This window comes from Medicago sativa, chromosome 5, assembly GCF_051527215.1.
Source record: "Medicago sativa cultivar Bolivia chromosome 5, Bolivia_mono, whole genome shotgun sequence".
NCBI classification, from domain to species: Eukaryota; Viridiplantae; Streptophyta; class Magnoliopsida; order Fabales; family Fabaceae; genus Medicago; species Medicago sativa.
In genome coordinates, this window is record NC_140753.1 from 70,320,990 (window position 1) to 70,341,794 (window position 20,805).

The 20,805-nt window shown below is 30.0% G+C and overlaps 1 protein-coding gene across 2 annotated transcripts; it reads right to left on the reverse strand.

The window, feature by feature from the left end:
- Positions 1-1,110: 1,110 nt before the first annotated feature.
- Positions 1,111-10,104, reverse strand: LOC146924500 (abscisic-aldehyde oxidase-like). 2 transcript variants are annotated; one of them, XM_085709517.1, is made up of 11 exons: positions 9,917-10,104; positions 8,910-9,023; positions 7,119-8,825; positions 6,635-6,894; positions 6,331-6,540; positions 5,943-6,161; positions 3,766-4,731; positions 3,160-3,255; positions 2,896-2,994; positions 2,279-2,468; positions 1,111-1,747 (listed from the first exon to the last, which is right to left on the reverse strand). In XM_085709517.1, the coding sequence occupies exons 3-11, from the start codon at positions 8,602-8,604 to the stop codon at positions 1,530-1,532; spliced, it is 3,744 nt and encodes a 1,247-aa protein (XP_085565643.1). In that variant the 5' UTR covers positions 8,605-8,825; positions 8,910-9,023; positions 9,917-10,104; the 3' UTR covers positions 1,111-1,529. The 2 variants fall into 2 exon arrangements, with proteins under 2 accessions (XP_085565643.1, XP_085565642.1); XM_085709516.1 differs by lacking the exon at positions 8,910-9,023.
- Positions 10,105-20,805: the final 10,701 nt, after the last annotated feature.

The window sequence follows — 20,805 nt, forward strand, 5'->3', positions numbered from 1 at the left end:
TATCATGTGCACCAAACAGACCGTAAGAACTTATAATTTTGATCTTAAGAGATCAATGCTGATTATTCTATTTCCTTTCTTTCCAGTTTCCACTAAATGGTTGAAATGAAACAGTATTTTCTATACATCAATTATTATTGAGTAAATCATGCAAGCAACCATTTAATAGCATAGGCCCACTTTTTTTGACGAGATTCAAATGAAATTTATCTAATGATAACTTGATAAGTGTCACAAATAATGCACTGGATGTAGGGACACAGTCAACAGAAGCTGCAAGAAGCAACGGTGGCTCACAAGATGCTGCACCAACATAATAACTTGAGCTTTCTCAATTTGATCAAAACCAAAAATTAACTTACATGCTTCAACAATCAATTATTCTAATTAGTTGAAATGATTTTTACTTGTTCCAAACGCTTATAGACACCAGTAATAACTTAAGAAAATTGAATTATTGCTGGGTACGAAATATGAATATGCTGATAAATTCATAGCTTGCACGTATTGTATGCCTGTACGTTAATGAATTGTTAACATGAAGTAGTTGCATAAAGATATCAACAGACACTTGCCTGGTCTTGTATTCAAGCAAAATAAATTATTTCACACCTCTTAAGAAAAATAGTTTAATTTTCGCAAAATAATCAAAAAAGTAATTGTATTTGTATATTCCAAATTGTTCCTCATATAACTTGTTCAAAGCAGAGCTAGAACTTTTTTATTTTACACTAGTTACCTGAAGAATAAGATCCTTCCACTTGATAGAGCTCATTTGCTTTTGGAGCTTCTTCTTGGTGGTAAAATGTATTAACCATTCATAAGTTGTTACTGTAGATTGAATGTTGATCTTGTATTAATCTTCAGACATTTACTTATAGTATTCAAACTCGAAAATTTAAGAAAAAACAACTTTAGGAAATCTAAATTTGTTATTTATCTAAGTTCAGTTACTCTTTTATGCGCTATATATATCAATTGCGCCACACCAAAAAAAAAAAAAAAAACTAAATAGTTCAAATCAATTTTCATAGTGAGTTGTTTCTTTTTTTCTTTATTTTTTTGAATATACCTGGCCTATTATTAAAACATATATATGCCATATGAGCATTCTGAAGAGATGAACACCACTTAAACCATTTCATTAATGAATAGTAATTTTAATACATAAATTGAAATCTATAAATATTGGCCAAAAATACTTTAGAAATGTATAAAGAAAAAAAGATACAAAACACAAAAAAAAAAAAAAAAAAAAAAAAAAAAAGATACAACAAAAGTTCAAAATGGCAATATTACATGAAGTTTCAACGTGAGAGAATCCACATTGCAATCCAGCTTGTTCTTTTCCTTGTTGCAAAAGCTACTATGTGAGCAAACCTGTGCTTTATTGTTAATATAGACCAAATAATTTCAATCCACTATTATTTATGTGATATAAAAAGCACAACATTTTTGTGGTCAATCACCACTTATTTTTCCACCAACTTAAAACCACTGTTCTGAAATTTCAAGGATAATGAGCCATTTTACACCCTGCTCATCTTCCATTTCAGGTATCTTTCTACAATGTCCAGTCCAATGAGTTCCTTAACCACAGGCATGGTTGCAGGAACCCGCAACTGAAATGTTGAATCACGTTCATCCAAGTTGCTCCATGAAAGAAGCTGTTTCCTAGCTTCTTTGATAGCTGCTTTTGTGGCACAGTGAACTGAAGCTGCTAGAAGTAAGGGTGGCTCGCCTGAAGCTGCAACACAAATTTCATTTTATTTTTTCTATTAAGTATTTTAAACTATCAAATTTCATTTAGCGAGAGAAGCTTTTAATTTTTCTAATTATGAATTTCAAACTGAGAATACATGAAGCATTCTCATTAAATCACAAAAATAACATGAACTGTTACATGCTTACAAGTCACAGCCAACAAAACAACCCATTTTCCCATACTGTTAACAAGATAAATTGAATTGGTTTTTGTTATTAAATTCCCTATTTCAAGAATAAGTGATATAAAATTATGAGGACAGACTATTAGAGAATGGTTTGACTCGTCTAAAGTAAAACATAAAGCGTCGATATTACAGCACATTCATTATTTGTTACGCATGTACAGTACATAATATCCACCATTGATTTGTTAGTTAATGGTTGAATGGTTGATAACTTCACACTCTACGGTGAATTGCTCACTTTAGAAGAGCCTGAACCTAAAAAAAAGACTAATATGAAGACATAAGTTAATGCATAGGCAGGATTTTAAGAACTTCTTGATCCATACCCTTTGAGGAAAGCACACGATGCTGGTGATGTCCACTGTTGAGAATTTGAACATTAAACTGTTGAGGGATAGTGTCTATCGTAGGGATTTTGTAGTTCCATGTGCCGTCTGCCAATGACAAACCATTAAGGTCTGTTTCATATTCTTCAAGCATGAAGAACCCCAATCCCTGGACAAAAGCTCCTTCAATCTGCAGGATGGTATCATATTGGTATTAGCGGTTCAGGAAAACAAACCAAACCAGTTCATCCCTAGGGCATTTACCTTAAAGTCTTTGGTTCAAAGTATGGAAATAATCCTCTTGTTTAGTTTGCAAGGGGAGAGGAGAGAAAAAAAATCTAATCTACTATTATATCCTTATAAATTATAATATAGTGTAAATATTTACAATTGCATTACAAATTATGTCCTTTTCCCAACTAAGGTTATCGTTGGGAGACGGTATTAATTAGACATTGGATTTCTAAAACATCAATAATTTTGAAACAATAATGGAAGACTCAAATATCAGTTATGAAATAAAGGGAGTAAAAAAATATTCGTAGGCCTCCAACTCTTATGTTGAGATAGTCCTTGATTACGGTTGAGCTTGTAAAGCAAATATGCAGTTAGCATACCTGTCCTAAATCCACAGCAGGGTTGAGACTCCGTCCGCAATCATAGATGATATCAGTTTGAAGAAATCTGGTTTCTCCTGTCAGTAGATCTATTTCCACCTGAAAAATAATTTCCATTATTTAGAACGACAGAATATAATAATACAGTTCAGTTATTTCCGTGATATGGCTCGTCTGACAATTTAAGTACTTAACATAAAAAAATAAAAAATTTAATGAACTTATACCATTAAGGTTTAAGACACATATAAGAAAACACATTACCTCACTTACTGCGGCACCATAATTGAGGTACATCATCGAGTTATTGTTGGGCACGTAAAACGAAGATGCTGATAAGTTCATAGATTGCATGTACGCCTGTAGATTGATAAATAGTCAGCAACATAAAATTAAATAATTGTGTTTGTGGTCTAGCAAAAGAAGAAAATAATTATCTGCCCTCGAGTCCTTTGCCACATTTAGTCCATGAATATTTTCCTGATTAAAACGGGTTAATTCTCCCATAAATTGTGAACATGCTAAGTGTCACCTTCCACATACTACAAGACCTTAACAGGAAAAGGTTGAACCAGTGTATCTCATGCACAATTACAGCTACTAAGATATATATCAGGCACAATTATAGAAACTACGATAAATGCATCATTATGAAATTAAAAATACAAGTTTCTAGAACTTTCTACAGACAACAGTGAAAATTAAACAAAAGTAGTTTTCTCATATGGATCGTGAAGAGAGAAAACAGATAAAGTACCACTTCCTTCGTGTTAATCTCACAATTAGGATGATTAAGGAACTTTCTTCCACAGAAGGAAAATCTATCAAAATTCAAAATTAGGATCTGACACTGTATTGTAGTGTAGCTACCTGAAGAATAAGTGTCTCCCATTTGATAGAGCCCGTATCTGCCTTCAGCTTTTCCTTGAGAGGCTTTAACCTCTCAACCAAGATATTGCAGCTAAGCCTAACTGCTTCACAGCATGACTCTGATGTGGTGCTCCCAGTAGTGAACCCCCCTTGAATCAAGCTCACTGTATCAGCTTGTAAGACCCTTACTTTGTCCAAGAGACTTCCGGTTTCGTCACATTGAATTGTACCGAGGGAGAATGCAGCCATTTGTTTAACCTTCGTCCAGAGACCCTGACCCAATTCAATTCCTCCAACTTCAACAACAACAGACCCATCCGATAAAATACTCACTTTTCCAGGCGTTGGTCGTAGAGTCAGTTGATACGCAACTGGTACTCGAGAAATTCCCCTTTTTTTCCAAGTACTAATTCTGTTAAACTCTTTCACCATTTCAATTCTTTGCTCATAATTTGCAGAAATAGCTAACTTACTCCATATTGAAGGCAAGGTATACTCAAAAGGTTCTCCATAACAATGATCATAGAATGACTGAAGACTTTTGTATGTATGAAGATTAATGCTTCTGATAGTATCTACATCCACTGAAAGTGTGGCCGCAACATTTTCTATAACAGCTTCAGCAATAAATGATCCCTGCACTTCCCCAGGGGCCCTCATTGCAGATCTACTGGGAAGATTTGTTCTGCATACCTTTATATCAAAAGATAGCGCACCCCAGTCATACTTTTTTAGTGTACTAACCATGTTATGTGGCAGTGCCGCACTTATATCCACATATATACCAGCATTGACCAATATCTCAAGCTCTAATGCAGTAATTTTCCCATCATTCTTGAACCCAACATTGTATGTTATCTTCATGGGATGCCTTCCTCCAGCCATTATCATATCTGTCTTTCGATTTAGATACATCCTGACAGGGCGACATAATTTCTGTGCTGCGAGTGCACAAGATGTAGCAGTCTGCATGATATGGTTGTCACTTGTCAGTAGTTGGGATATATTTATATGTTTGGACATAGTTTTCATGTATCATTCTCCTAATAAATAATTTCTGTGATCACATGTATAACGTGGATAAAGGGAAAGACTAAAGCACCAAATATTTTGGAACAACTAGGAAATGAAAATGACAAAAGTACAATGAACTTTTTTTATACTAATTCAAATCTTACCGTGGACAATTTAGTATCATGCAAAGAGCAATGTAGCTCGTATTTATAGCAAGTAATGGAAAGAAGCAACTGATATTCACTCTTGTTGGAAATTTCGTCTTCATTGCGGTCCACACCTAGCCGCCTAATTGCGGCATTTGAGCTGCCTTATGTGCGGCTTCCAACACCTTCATTGTGTTGGGTATGAAGGGGGGGATTTAGTCCCACATTGCTTAAATATATAACCTATGCAATTCTTATAAGGCTTGGGAAGGCATCACCTTAAAAAGCTGATTTTGTAAGGTTGAGTTAAGCCCAACCCAAGTTCAAGAACTCCTAAATGAGAATCTTCACTCAAGAAAGATCATGAGAATCTTCACTCAAGATATGCAATTCTTATAAGGCTTGGGAAGGCATCACCTTAAAAAGCTGGCTTGGGAAGGCATCACCTTAAAAAGCTGATTTTGTAAGCTTGAGTTAAGCCCAACCCAAGTTCAAGAAACTCCTAAATGAGAATCTTCACTCAAGAAAGATCATGAGAATCTTCACTCAAGATCATCTTCACTCAAGAACATGAAAGAGTTACAAAACTCACTTTAACAAGCACTCATGTGACTTTTTTAAAAACTACCACATGATTTTTTATTTATCTATAAGTTGAATTTAAATCAAATTCAAATTCAAATCTCAAATCGATATCTTCTCAAGATCATGAGAATCTTCACTCAAGAACATGAAAGAGTTACAAAACTCACTTTAACAAGCACTCATGTGACTTTTTTAAAAACTACCCCATGATTTTTTATTTATCTATAAGTTGAATTTAAATCAAATTCAAATTCAAATCGATATCTTCTCAGATTTCTTTTCTTCATTATCTTCTAATATCAGCGACTTCTCCAAACTACAGAAAATTCAGGAGTCATGTTTACACTGCAATAGTTATTAGTTAATGGTACTTCAAAAGTGAAAAACATTTAATAAATTATTTAAAATATTAATACCAAACTTCATACTTACAGATATTGCTTTTATGGCCTTTCCTCCAAAACCTCCCCCGACCCTTCTTGTAATTACTCGAACATTACTTTCAGGAATACCAAGGCATCTTGCTATAGTAGAATGAGTAAACTCAGGGCATTGGGATGAAGAGTAAACTGTAATGCAATTGTCTTCGTCTGGAACAGCAAGTGCAGTTTGTGTCTCCATATAGAAATAGTATTGAGACCCAAGTTTCACCTGAATTTCACATTGAATGAATAAGTTTGACCAAAATATAACCATTTCAACATAACTTATACTGCAGCAAACTTATACATCTCATTAGAAACAAAGGTAGATGACCACAATGCTGTGAAATGAAAGCAAGAGGAGAAAGAAAGGAGAAAAATAAATGTATTCCATGTACCTCAGCAGATAGAATCTTGTGATCAGCTTCAGCCATTCCTTTTGATATATCACCAACGTGTTTTGGGTAGAGAAAAGGAGGAACTTCAAAAAAGCTTGATCTTTTAACGGCATCTTCAACAGATAAAATAGGTGGTTCAAGATTTTCAATATCGTAATCGACAACGGTTGAGTTTGCTGCCATATCTGCAAGTTTCTGACTATCTGCAACCTACAAAATCTATTGGTGAGTAATAAGGTAGCGCGTCACACATTGATCTCCAAAGAAACGAGAAAGAATCTCAAATTATTAGATCGGCAATCACCACAAAAGCTAGACGTTCGCCGACACATCTGGCAATCTCTTCTGCAAATAAAGGTTCTATGCCAAATATTGTCTTTGCTCCAATGTTTTCCCCACCACTAGGAATGTCTTTACTTGAAATGATATCTTTCAATCCATTTAGCCGCAATTCAGGGCTGAGTTTTATACTCCTTATCCTTGCCAGTGGTTTTTCACTATAAATAAATGCTCCATGTAAGCAATTTGGTGGTGAAGGAATGTCATCCACAAATACAGCCTCACCTGCATATGCTTCATTCATGAATATTCGATACTTGACAAGAATTAAAACAATTATTAACAAAAATTCATATTTGACAAAACCCAAATCAGAATTAAGTAAGCGCAAAGACTCATCCTCTAGAAAATAGGATTTTGCATGAATATAAATACTAGATTCTGTCATGTAATTAAATAATAGAAATCAGCCAGTAAACTAAAACAAATCTAGATGACACAAAACTAACCTGTAGCTTGTAGCGCAGCTCCCGATTTAATGATTGGCTTTCCAACGGGGTGATATTCATTACCTGCTTCAAGGACTTGGTTCCCAGATGACAATAAAGTTGGAGTTTTGTCGTGATGAAGCTGCTTCTGATTCTCTTTAAATGCAAAATCCTTCACAAAAGGCAAATTAGAATATCCGTTCACGTAGAAGTTGGTTTCTCCGGTAGTAGTTTCAACTAGAGGGTTAAAGAACTGAAAAACAAAGCCAGCTGCCAAACTTGAACGGTAAGCTGTTTTAGAGTTTTCATCTTTAGGTACAATAGTGGTTGTAAGTAAGTCGATAGCTTCATAAATAATGCCAAAACTTAACATCTTTCCAATTAAAAAATCCTCAACAGTTTTTGCTCTGATTGCTTGCTTATTCCCACAAGCACCAAAAGACAGCCTACAAGCATCTATCATGGACCCACCAGAATTATCACTTGGAGACACCTCAACAAGGAAAGCAGCATTTAAGTATGGAAGGGCATTTCCAAGCGGTCTAGGAGAAGCTCGGTAAGTTTCAAAGTGGAATCTAGTTCTTTGTTTTGAACATGCACTTTTAACAGTTTCCAAACTTGGAACTTTAATGCTTAAAAGTACACTTTCCAAACTTAATGGTGGCCTTTCCAGAAATTCCTCCAATGTTATCCATTCAAATTGTGTGCCATTCATTATATGAACCATTGAGTCCACAGTAAGAAGTATTGTAACAATATCCGAGGGAAACTTGTTCTTTTGTGCCATCACCAAATTGCCACCTACACTGGCTGTATTCCGAATAAATCCAGAGGCAACTCTACTCATATGGTCAGCAATCTTTTCAAGTATCATTACAAAGTCTGAGATGAAGTCACTCTTGCTTTTCTGCTTTAGTACTTCAATAGCTTTAGATATGGTCACTGCTGCTCCAATTTCAATCCCTGATTGATCCTTTCTAATCTTTGAGAGCTCAGAAATGCCCTTCAGATCAATATACTTATCATAGCCATCGTTATCTTTGTAATATCCCATACCAGTATTATTCACAACAACTTTTATCCTGGCTCCATCGGCGTCATTGGCATGGTTTAATTCCAATAAGTTCTGAAGCTCCTTTAAACTGGTGGGCCTGTGCCAGCCGTGTTTCTCAGAGGATATGAACAAGTCATTCTTTATTTCCTTCAAAAACATAGGAAATTTAACATTCTTGTGCTGGTGCTCATATCGAGGCAGTTTACTAAGCTGTAAGTCCTTGCTTTCTTCTTTTCTCCAGAAAGAGTTCAACCCCAAATCCTCCATATCAACATCAGCAGCAAAACTTTTGCAGGCATCAGCAATGGGCCGATAACCAGTGCAGCGACAAAGGTTCCCTGCAATAGCCTTTTCAGCCTCAGAAACGGTAACTTTTGAGAACCCAGAAGGTGGCTCTTGACAATTAGTCTTCTTCTCGGCATTGACAAGAGTCCCAAAGAGTGAAACACACATTCCAGGGGTACAAAAGCCACATTGAGAAGCATGAAAACCTGCAAACCTTTCATGAATCGGATGAAATCCTTGTTTGCTATTTCCAATGCCTTCACTTGTTGTTATTGAACATCCATGTATGCTACAAAGTAGTGTGAGACATGAGTTTGCTGTAAAATCCTCAACTCTGTCAACCAAAGGATCATATTTGGAAATTAAAACTACACAAGCACCACAACCACCTGCAACCAACAATGCCAAGCATAAAGTTCCAAGTTGAAAAGAAAATTGAGGACTATTTTTCATCAACTTTTAGAAGTTAACACCTTCTTCGAAGCCACTAGGAATGATCTAGTGGTGAGGGGTTTGGGTAGCATGCATGAGGTCATAGGTTCAAACCTCAATGGCTCCATTGTAAACAAACAAAACACCTTCTTCGCCTTCACTTTCATAACAAACCATCAGCAAAAAATATAGTAATAACAAGAGGAATCATTATTTTCTTTTTCTCAAATATTGTAAAAAAGCAGCTACTTCTTATTCTTTGTCAAGAGAGAATGCATTGATTGAAACTCAGTTTATATTACTGATTGATAATCACACTTTGTGAGTACAAGTTACGTTCATCAATTATGGTGAGAGGATTTATATAGATCAGTACAAAACACAAGAGGATTAACTAACACTGACAGTTGGTAACAAAATAACCAACTCTAAGTTTATTGTGGTTGATTGAAAGCGAACACTTTGAGTTTGCTAAGAATTTAGAAAATGAGTGGAGGTAATAGGTTTCGCGAAAATGTCTATCTTTCTCGCGTTGATAAAACGCATGAACATGATTGACAATAAATTGTTTGGATATCTTTCTCGCGGACAAAGTGAAGATCCATTTCAAGATGCTTGGTTCACAGGAAAATTATTGATATAGCGGAGGGATAATAGGAACCCGTTAAGGCTTACCATCCTTATGATCAGAGTAATTCAGGATTTAACTAAGCTAAGCTATAACATTCTGAATCATGAAAGTATGATATTAACACAAAGAAATATGATACATTAAAATGAGTATCACAATCATTTTAACTTCAAAAAATAAAGGTTTAATAGCAGTTTTGGAGAACTTATGAAAATAAGATGAAAACACCTTATGAGTTATGAAGATATCATAAGCTGTTTTCATAAGCTATTCCGAAGAGTCTCGCAAATGCTTATGTGAGGTTAATGAAATTAAAAGCAAGAATCATAATCCAAAGCAGGCATATAATAATCTCTCCTGACAAAAATGAATTAATGAAACAATTAAGTGAAATAATTGTGATATGATGATATATACCTTCACCACAACCGAGTTTAACACTCTTGAATGGAGTTTGAGTACGTAAGAACTGAAGCAAAGTAGTTGATGGATCAACTTTGGATAACTCAAACTTTTCACCATTAACACAGAAAATTAAACTTGTTGTTTGATTCTGCTCACTCTTCTTCACTTCCATACTCATTTTCAGTTTTCAGTTACAATGTATCAGCATTCATTTGTAGTAGTAGTATTTATAATCGATTATTACGTAGTAATCACTTTATGAGAGAAGAAGAAGAAGAAGAAGAAAGAACTAAAAACAATTGAAACGTGTGAGAATGAAAGTCAATTAATTAAGTCACCACGGTGGAAAAGTGATATTGACAAATTTACCCTCACCTCATCCAAAGTGAAACTGGGAGTTGCATGCGATGGGAACATTTCAGACTCTGTTTCCCGCCGCTTGATCCATTCTTTACATACTCATCATGTCTCTCTAGTTTCCAGAAAGTAATATGTGTTACGAACATTCTTTAGCTATTCTAAATTAAATAAATCTTTTAAAAATGTCAAAGTTTTTAATTTTCAATGTACGGATTACACAAACTTTTATAAAAAGCTACAATTAAAGTTTCTTAGCCAATGTCTCGGTCCACTAGTTAACATCTTCCTTAATTTAAAGACATTTATCTCAAAATATTTTTTTTGTTGAAAATTCTCCTCCAAATCACATTTCATTTTTTATGTTGAGTGATATTTTAAACGATCGTTTTGTGATAACTTTTGGAACAATCTTATTGTTCTCTCCTTTTATTGGTTAAAAACAATAGAGGAAAAAATTTTAAAAAAATAGAATAAAAACATAATATGAATAAGAAAGAGAAAATTATTAAAAAGTTGTACGGAAATAATTGTAAAAAATCATTTCTCTTTTATGTTCGTCAAACTAAAAGTGCAATGTTGCTTCTAATCCAACTTTGAAACAAGCGTCAATGTTAAAAATTTGAAGAGTTTTGTCGATGATTTCCATTATATAAAGGTTGGTCTTCGTAAATAATGTTCGATTCAGGAAAACATATTTAACCCATCAGTTTATAGCACAGTAAAATTAGTCACTCTACATCCCTATAAATACACCAATTTTTTCATTTTAGTCCTTCTAAAATTTTCCTTCACCTTTTAGTTCCTATAAAATTTTGAATCATTACTTTTGGTCTTTCCTTTAAAGTAAATTCATATGTAGAATTCATATTTTATGGTGCATTGTATATCCATGTTTAATATAGGAAAATGTTAATAAGTGCCCTAAGGACATTGTTTAAACATCTAAAAGTAGTAACTTTTGCATTGGAAATTGTACGGTTATAACTTCAACAAGCATTTGACTTATATTTTCTTAGCCTATATCATGACCTCATTTGAAATAAGGAGCAATATACACATTTTCAATATAATATAGTCCATATTTCACTCCTCCCCCCATCATTTTAGTAATAAAATTGTCTCATTTTGCAAATAGTTTTTTTTATATGAATAAAGTATTTATCATTCTACAAACATATAGTGTTAATAGATAGGAATGACATGATAATTCTTTATAAAATTATCTAAATTCAATATTTGAAGTTGTTTATTCAAGAGTAGTCCGACCTTAATAAAAAAAGTTATATGTTCTAGTATTGACTTGAGTTAGAGTTTTATAGCATGTCCAAAAAGTTTTGTTTTCCTTAAAAAAAAAAGTTATTTTTAAAGGGCTACTTCTAATTTTTGTTTGACCCCTCTTCTAAGTTTAAAGGTTTGATAAGACCGGAATTTTGTTTGGGTCAAACAAGCTCTTATAATACAAGAGGGATAGTTTTTCTCTTTCTTTAGATAACTAGTGCTGTACCCGTGCATACGCACGGGTTGCGCCGTTGGCGCATGTTTTTTTGCCAATGTTTATAATTTAATTTGGGAGTTTTTTAAAAAAAGCAAAATTTTTTAAATATATTTTTCTTTGGCAGTAATTCTATTTTGTTTTGGAATAAGTAAGATTTGGATAACGTATAATTATCATAAATTCATATAAATGGTAGCTTGATGAGGAAGTAATAGGAAGCAATGTTCCCATCGTAAGGTTTGACAAAGTAAATGGGAGGTATTATAAAATATATTTCCGAGTCAACATGGTAATTAGCAATAAGCAAGATTAGTAGTATTGATAGATTTATGGTAACACAGAGTAAAATGCAACTTCATTAATGAACATATTCAAATGTGGATTACACCACTTGCGGACGCACGGGTTGTACCGTTAGCGCATTTTTTTTCATCATTGTATAAATTAGATTAATGGAATAATAATTTGGGTAAATAAGAATGTATAAGGACTTTGGACTATCACCTTAAAAAAAGGGACTTTGGACTATCTGTTTAATTTTTATTATAGATTAAGAACATAGAAGATGAACTTTTTGGAAATTGAGTATATAAATGTAGGACATGGATCCTCTTAAAAGCATGGATCCTACAACTATATTCATTGTTGAAAATTTAAAGTGAATATCTTATTTTTTATATATATCAACGAAAGAAGATACTCTACATGCATTTTAGTTAAAGAGGGTTTAATATTTGTCTAATATTAAACATTGATATAGTAATATCATTATTATTTAATATATTGATGACAAATATTACTTTATCAATGACTTCTCAACAAAAAATTTTAAACATTGTTAAAGTTTTTTTATGACAACTTATCTCATGCATTTGAGTTATTTCTAAAATATTATAAGTGATGTCTTGTCTTATGTATTTGTCCCCCCAAAAAAAACTTGTTTTCTGTATTAGATTTAATTTAATCAGTAACAACTTCTCCCAGGTATTTTAATTCTTTTTCAAATTTTAGTCAATGTCAACTTCTTTTGTGCTTTGTAGCAAAAGAGAGCTTAAGATCAATGACTCTTTTGTGAAAAATAATTTTATCAATGACCACTCAACAAAATTATTTTATCAGCGACAACTTGTCTCTTTTATCAAAGTTAATTTCATTTGTGACAACTTATATTTGAGTTATTTCTAAGATTTTATAGGTGACAACTTGTTTAACGTATTTGCTCCTAAAATAAACTTGTCTTCTGTATGCAATTTAACTTTATTAGTGACAACTTATCACTTTTTTCATGCATTTTAGTTAAAGAGAGTTTAATATGATTGTATAATAAAATTTTATGAGAGTTCATTTTATTTGTGACAACTTATCCCGTACATTTGAGTTATTTCTACGATTTTATAAGTGACAACTTGTCTTTTTTATCATAGTTAATTTCATTTGTGACAACTTATATTATACATTTGAGTTATTTATAAGATTTTATAAGTGACAACTCGTTTACTGTATTTGCTCCTAAAAATAACTTGTCTACTGTATCAAATTTAACTTTATTATTGAAAACATATCACTTTTTTTATGCTTGTAAGTTAAAAAGAGTTTTATATACTTGTATAATAAAAGTTTAGCAAAGTTAATTTCATTTGTCAAAACTTATCCCGTACATTTGAGTTATTTCAAAGATTTTATAAGTGACAACCTGTTTTTTTAACAGAGTTAATTCCATTTGTGACAACTGATCCCGTACATTTGAGTTATTTCTAAGATTTTATAAGTGACAACTCGCTTAGCTTATTTTCTCTTAAAAAAAACTTGCTGCCGTATGATGTTTAACTTTATTAGTGACAACTTATCACTTTTTTCATGCATTTAGTTAAAGAGAGTTTAATATTTTTGTATGATAAAAATTATAGTACAAATAATACGAATATAGTTATAGTGATATCATGTTTATTTTTGTATACATCATTGAAAGAAGATACTTTACGTTGAATCTTATTTAATTATGGTATAAAATGTCTCTAAAAAAAATGAATCTTATTTAATATGTCGATAAAAATAACGTACTTATCAATGACCACTCAACAAAAATTATTTTATCAGTGAAGCTTGTCTCTTTTATCAAAGTTAATTCCATTTGTGAAAACTTATCGCGTATATTTGAGTTATTTCTAAGATTTTATAAGTGACAACTTGAATAGCGTATTTGCGCTTAAAATAAACTTGTCTTCTGTATGAAATTTAACTTTATTAGTGACAACATATAACTTTTTCATGCATTTTAGTTAAAGAGAATTTAATATCGTTGTATGATAAAAGTTTATCAGAGATAATTTCATTTGTAAAAACTTATCCCGTACATTTGAGTTATTTCTAATATTTTATTAGATCCAAATTGTCTTTTTTATTAGAGTTAATTCCATTTGCGACAACTGATCCCGTACATTTGAGTTATTTCTAAGATTTTATAAGTTACAACTCGTTTAGCGTATTTGCTCCTAAAAAAAACTTGCCTGCGGTATGAAGTTTAACTTTATTAGTGACAACTTATCACTTTTTTCATGCATTTTAGTTAAAGAGTGTTTATTATCGTGTTGTATAATAAACGTTTTGGTATAAATAATCAGTGAAAGAAGATACTTTACATTGAATCTTATTTAATATATCGAAAAAAATTATTTATTTTATCAATGACAACTCAAAAAAAATTATGTTATCAGTGACAACTTGTCTCTTTTATTAGAGTTAATTCCATTTGTGACAATTATCCCGTACATTTGAGTTAATTTCTAAGATTTTATAAGTGACAACTTGTTTAGCGTATTTGCTCCTAAAAAAAGGTTCTAATCTTATGAAATTTAATTTTAGTAATGATAACCTATCACTTTTTACTTGCATTTTAGTAAAAGAGAGTTTAATATCGTTGTATAAGAAAAGTTTATGAGAGTTAATTTTATTTGTGACAACTTATCCCGTACATTTGAGCTATTTCTAAGATTTTATAAGTGACAACTTATCTTTTTTATCAAAGTTAATTCCTTTTGTGACAACTTATCCCGTGCATTTGAGTTATTTCTTAGATTTTATAAGTGACAACTCGTTTAGCGTATTTGCTCCTAAAAAAAAACTTGTCTGTCGTATGAAGTTTAACTTTATTAGTGACAACTTATCATTTATTTTTTCATGCATTTTAGTAAAAGAGAGTTTAATATTGTTGTATAAGAAAAGTTTATGAGAGTTAATTTTATTTGTGACAACTTATCCCGTACATTTGAGTTATTTCTAAAATTTTATAAGTGACAACTTGTCTTTTTTATCAAAGTTAATTTCATTTGTGACAACTTATATTATACATTTGAGATATATACAAGATTTTATAAGTGACAACTCGTTTAGTGTATTTGCTCCTAAAAAAAACTTGTCTACTGTATGAAATTTAACTTTATTAGTGAAAACTTATCACTTTTTTAATGCATTTAAGTTAAAAAGAGTTTTATATCGTTGTATAATAAAAGTTTATCAGAGTTAATTTCATTTGTGACAACTTATCCCGTACATTTAATTTATTTCGAAGATTTTATAAGTGACAACTTGTCTTTTTTATCAGAGTTAATTCCATTTGTGACAACTGATCTCGTAGATTTGTGTTATTTCTAAGATTTTATAAGTGACAGCTCGCTTAGCGTATTTGCTCCTAAAAAAAACTTGTCTGTTGTATGATGTTTAACTTTATTATTGACAACTTATCACTTTTTTCATGCATTTAGTTAAAGAGAGTTTAATATCTTTGTATGATAAAAATTATGGTATAAATAATATGAATATAGTTATAGTGATATCATGTTTATTTTTTTATACATCATTGAAATAAGATACCCTACATTGAATCTTATTAAATATGTCGATAAAAAATAACGTCCTTATCAATGACCACTCAACAAAAATGATTTTATCGGCGAAGCTTGTCTCTTTTATCAAAGTTATTTCTAAGATTTTATAAGTGACAACGTGTCTAGCGTATTTGTTCCTCACAAAAATTTGTCTTATGTATCAAATTTAACTTTATTAGTGACTTCTTTCACTTTTTTCATGTATTTTATTTAAAGAGAATTTAATATCGTTGTATAATAAAGTAATGGTCTAAATCATAGGAACATCGTTATAGTGATGTGTTTTTTTATATATCAGTGAAAAAAGATACTATACATTGACTATTATTTAATATATCCATGAAAAATAATATTTTATCAATGATCACTCAACAAATGTTATTTTATCAATGATAGTTTGTCTCTTTTATTGGAGTTTAATAATATCATTGTAAAATAAAAGTTATGGTCTAAATAATAGGAACATTGTTATGGTGATATCATGTTTTGTTTTATATATCAGTGAAGAAGATACTTTACATTGAATTGTATTTAATATATCGATGAAAAATATCATTTTATCAATGACCAATCAATAAAAATTATTTTATCCGTGACAACTTGTCTCTTTTATCGAAGTTAATTTAATTTGTGACAACTTATCCCGTGCATTTGAGCTATTGCTATGATTTTATAAGTGACAACTTGCCTAACGTATTTGTTCCTAAAAAAAACTTGTCTTCTGTATGAAATTTAACTTTATCAGTTACAACTTATAAATTTTGTCTTGCATTTTAGTTAATGAGAGTTTAATTTCGTTGTATAATAACAATTATGGTCTAAATAATAGGAACTTCGTTATAGTGATATCATCTTTTTTATATATATCAATAAAAGAAGATATTTTGCATTGAATAATATATAATTTATCGATGAAAAATATTATTTTATTAATGACCACACAACAAATATTATTTTATCAATGACAATTTGTCTCTTTTGTCGGAGTTAATTTCATTTATGACAACTTATCCCGTGCATTTGAGTTATTTCTAAGATTTTATAGGTGACTACTTGCCTAGCATATTTGCTACTAAAAAAAACTTGTTTTATGTATGAAATTCAACTTTATCAATGAAAACTTATAACTTTTTTCACGCATTTTAGTTAAACAGAGTTTAACATCGTTGTATAATAAAAGTAATGGTCTAAATAAAAGGAACAACTAAAGGGCGTGATATGTTTTTTTTTTTATATATATCAGTGAAATAAGATACTCTATATTGAATTTAATATATCATATTGATGAAAAATATTATTTTATCAATGACAACTTAACAAAAATTATGTTATCAATGACAGCTTGTCTCTTTTATTAGAGTTAATTCCATTTGTGAAAATTATCCCGTACATTTGAGTTATTTATAAGGTTTTATAAGTGACAACTTGTTTAGCGTATTTGCTCCTAAAAAAAGTTCTAATCTTATGAAATTTAATTTTAGTGATGATAACCTATCACTTTTTACTTGCATTTTAGTTAAAGAGAGCTTAATATTGTTGTATAATCAAAGTTTATTAGAGTTAATTTTATTTGTGACAAATTATCCCGTACCTTTGAGCTATTTCTAAGATTTTATAAGTGACAACTTATCTTTTTTATCAAAGTTAATTCATTTTGTGACAACTTATCCCGTGCATTTGAGTTATTTTTTAGATTTTATAAGTGAAAACTCGTTTAGCGTATTTGCTCCTAAAAAAAACTTGTCTGTCGTATGAAGTTTAACTTTATTAGTGACAACTTATCATTTATTTTTTCATGCATTTTAGTAAAAGAGAGTTTAATATCGTTATATAATAAAAGTTTATGTGAGTTAATTTTATTTGTGACAACTTATCCCGTACATTTGAGTTATTTCAAAGATTTTATAAGTGCCAACTTGTCTTTTTTATCAGAGTTAATTTCATTTGTGACAACTTATATTATACATTAGAGATATTTATAAGATTTTATAAGTGACAACTTGTTTAGTGTATTTGCTCCTAAAAAAAACTTGTCTACTCTATGAAATTTAACTTTATTAATGAAAACTTATCACTTTTTTCATGCATTTAAGTTAAAAAGAGTTTTATATCGTTATATAATAAAAGTTTATTAGAGTTAATTTCAAAGATTTTATAAGTGACAATTTGTTTACCGTATTTGCTCCTAAAAAAAACTTAACTTCTTTATGAAATTTAACTTTATTAGTGACAACTTATCAAATTTTTCATGCATAAATTACAAAGAGGGTTTAATATCGTTGTATAAAAAAAGTTATGGTCTAAATAATACAAACATTGTTATAGTGATATAATTTTTTTTATTATATATCAGTGAAAGAAGATACTCTACATTGAATATTATATAATATATCTATGAAAAATAAGATTTTATCAATGACCACTCAACAAAAATTATTTTATCCGTGAAAACTTGTCTATTTTATCGGATTTAATTTAATTTATAACGACTTATCCCATGCATTTGAGTTATTTATAAATTTTTATTAATGACAACTTGTCTAGCGTATTTGCTCATAAAAAAAACTTGTCTTATGTATGAAATTTAACTTTATTAGTGACAACTTATCACTTTTTTCATGCATAAATTATAAAGAGAGTTTAATATCGTTGTATAATAAAAGTTATTGTCTAAATATTAGGAACATTGTTATACTGATATAATTTTTTTTATATAAACATATGTGCGACAACTTGTCTCTTTTATCAGAGTTAAATTTATTTGTGAAAACTTATCCCGGACATTTGATTTATTTCTAAGATTTTATAAGTGACCTCTTGTCTAGCGTATTTGCTCCTAAAAATAACTTGTCTTATGTATGAAATTTATATTTATTAGTGACAACCAACAACTTATCACTTTTTTAATGCATTTTAGTTAAAGAGAGCTTAATATCGGTGTATAATAAAATTATGGTATAAATAACAGGAACTTCGTTATAGTGATATCACATTTTTTTATATATCAATAAAAGTACATTGGATTTTTTATTATATATCGATAAAAAAGATTATTTAATCAATGGCCACTCAACATAAATTATTTTATCAGTGACAACTTGTCTTTTTAACAGAGTTAATTTCATTTGTGACAACTTATCCCTTTCATTTGATTTATTTATTTTATACGTGACAATTTGTTTAGCGTATTTGCTCCTTAAAAAAACTTATCTACTTTATGAAATTTAACTTTATTAGTGACAACTTATCATTTTTTTCATGCATAAATTACAAAGAGAGTTCAATATCGTTGTATAAAAAAAGTTATGGTCTAAATAGTAGGAACATTGTTATAGTGATATAATTTTTTTTATATATCAGTGAAAGAAGATACTCTACATTGAATATTATGTAATATATCTATGAAAAATAAGATTTTATCAATGACCACTCAACAAAAATTATTTTATCCGTGAAAACTTGTCTATTTTATCGGAGTTAATTTCATTTGTGACAACTTATCCTGTGCATTTGAGTTATTTATAAATTATTAATGACAACTTGTCTAACGTATTTGCTCCTCAAAAAAACTTGTCTTATGTATGAAATTTAACTTTATTATTGACAACTTATCACTTTTTTCATGCATTTTAGTTAAAGAGAGTTTAATATCGTTGTACAAAAAAAGTAATGGTATAAATAATAGGAACATCATTATAGCGATATCATGTTTTTTATATATCAGCGAAAGAAGATACTCTACATTGAATCTTATTGAATGTATCAATGAAGAATATTATTTTATCAATGACCACTCAACAAAAATTATTTTATCAGTGACAACTTGTCTTTTTTGTCAGAGTTATTTTCATTTGTGACAACTTATCCCATGCATTTGAGTTATTTCTAAGATTTTATAAGTGACAATTTGTTTAGGGTATTTGCTCCTCGAAAAAACTTGTCTTTTGTATGAAATTTAACTTTTTTTGTGACAACTTATCATTTTTTTCATGAATAAATGATAAAGGGAGTTTAATATCGTTGTATAAAAAAGTGATGGTATAAATAATAGGAGCTTCGTTTTAGTGTATCACTTTTTTATATATCAATAAAAGAAGATACTCTATATTGAATATTATATAATATATCGATGAAAAATATTTTTATCAATGACCACTCAACAAAAATTATTTTATCAGTGACAACTTGTCTATTTTATCGGAGTTAATTTCATTTGTGAAAACTTATCCCCGTGCATTTGTGTTATTAGTAAGATTTTATAACTGACAACTTGTCTAGCGTATTTCTCCTCAAAAAAAAACTTGTTTTATGTATGAAATTTAACTTTATTAGTGATAACTAATTACTTTTTTTTATGTATTTTAGTTAAAGAGAGTTTAATATCGTTGTATAATAGAAGTTATGGTATAAATAATAGAAACATCATTATAGTGATTTCATGTTTTTTTTATATATCAGTAAAGAAGATACGTTACATTAAATATTATTTAATATATCGATAAAAAATATTGTTTTATCAATGAACATTCAACAAAAATAATTTTATCAATAACATCTTGTCTCTTTTATTAGAGTTAATTAATTTGTGACAACTTATCCCATGCATTTTAGTTATTTCTAGAATTTTATAAGTAACAACTTATCTAGCGTATTTGCTCTGAAAATAAACTTGTCTTCTGAATGAAATTTAACTTTATTAGTGATAATTTATCACTTTTTCATGTATTTTAGTTAAAGAGTTTAATATCGTTGTACCATAAAAGTTATTGTGTAAATAATAGGAACTTCGTTTTAGTGATATCAGTTAAAGAGGATACTCTATGTTGAATATTATATAATGTATCGATTAAAAACTTTATTTTTTTATTGATCACTCAACAAAAATTATTTTATCAATGACATTTTGTCTCTTTTATCAGAGTTAATTTCATTTGTGACGACTTATCCTGAGTATTTAAGTGATTTTTAAAATTTTATAAGCGACAACCTGTCTAGCGTATTTGCTCCTCAAATAAGAGGTTTACTGGATTTGGGAGTAAATTTCTTAGTTGAAGTATCTCTACTAATGTTAGATGTACCACCAATTTTTTTCTCTTCTAATACTTGTTTTCTTTTGTCTCTTAATCTTAATATGTTGTTGAGTAAGCTGAAGGTGATCCATT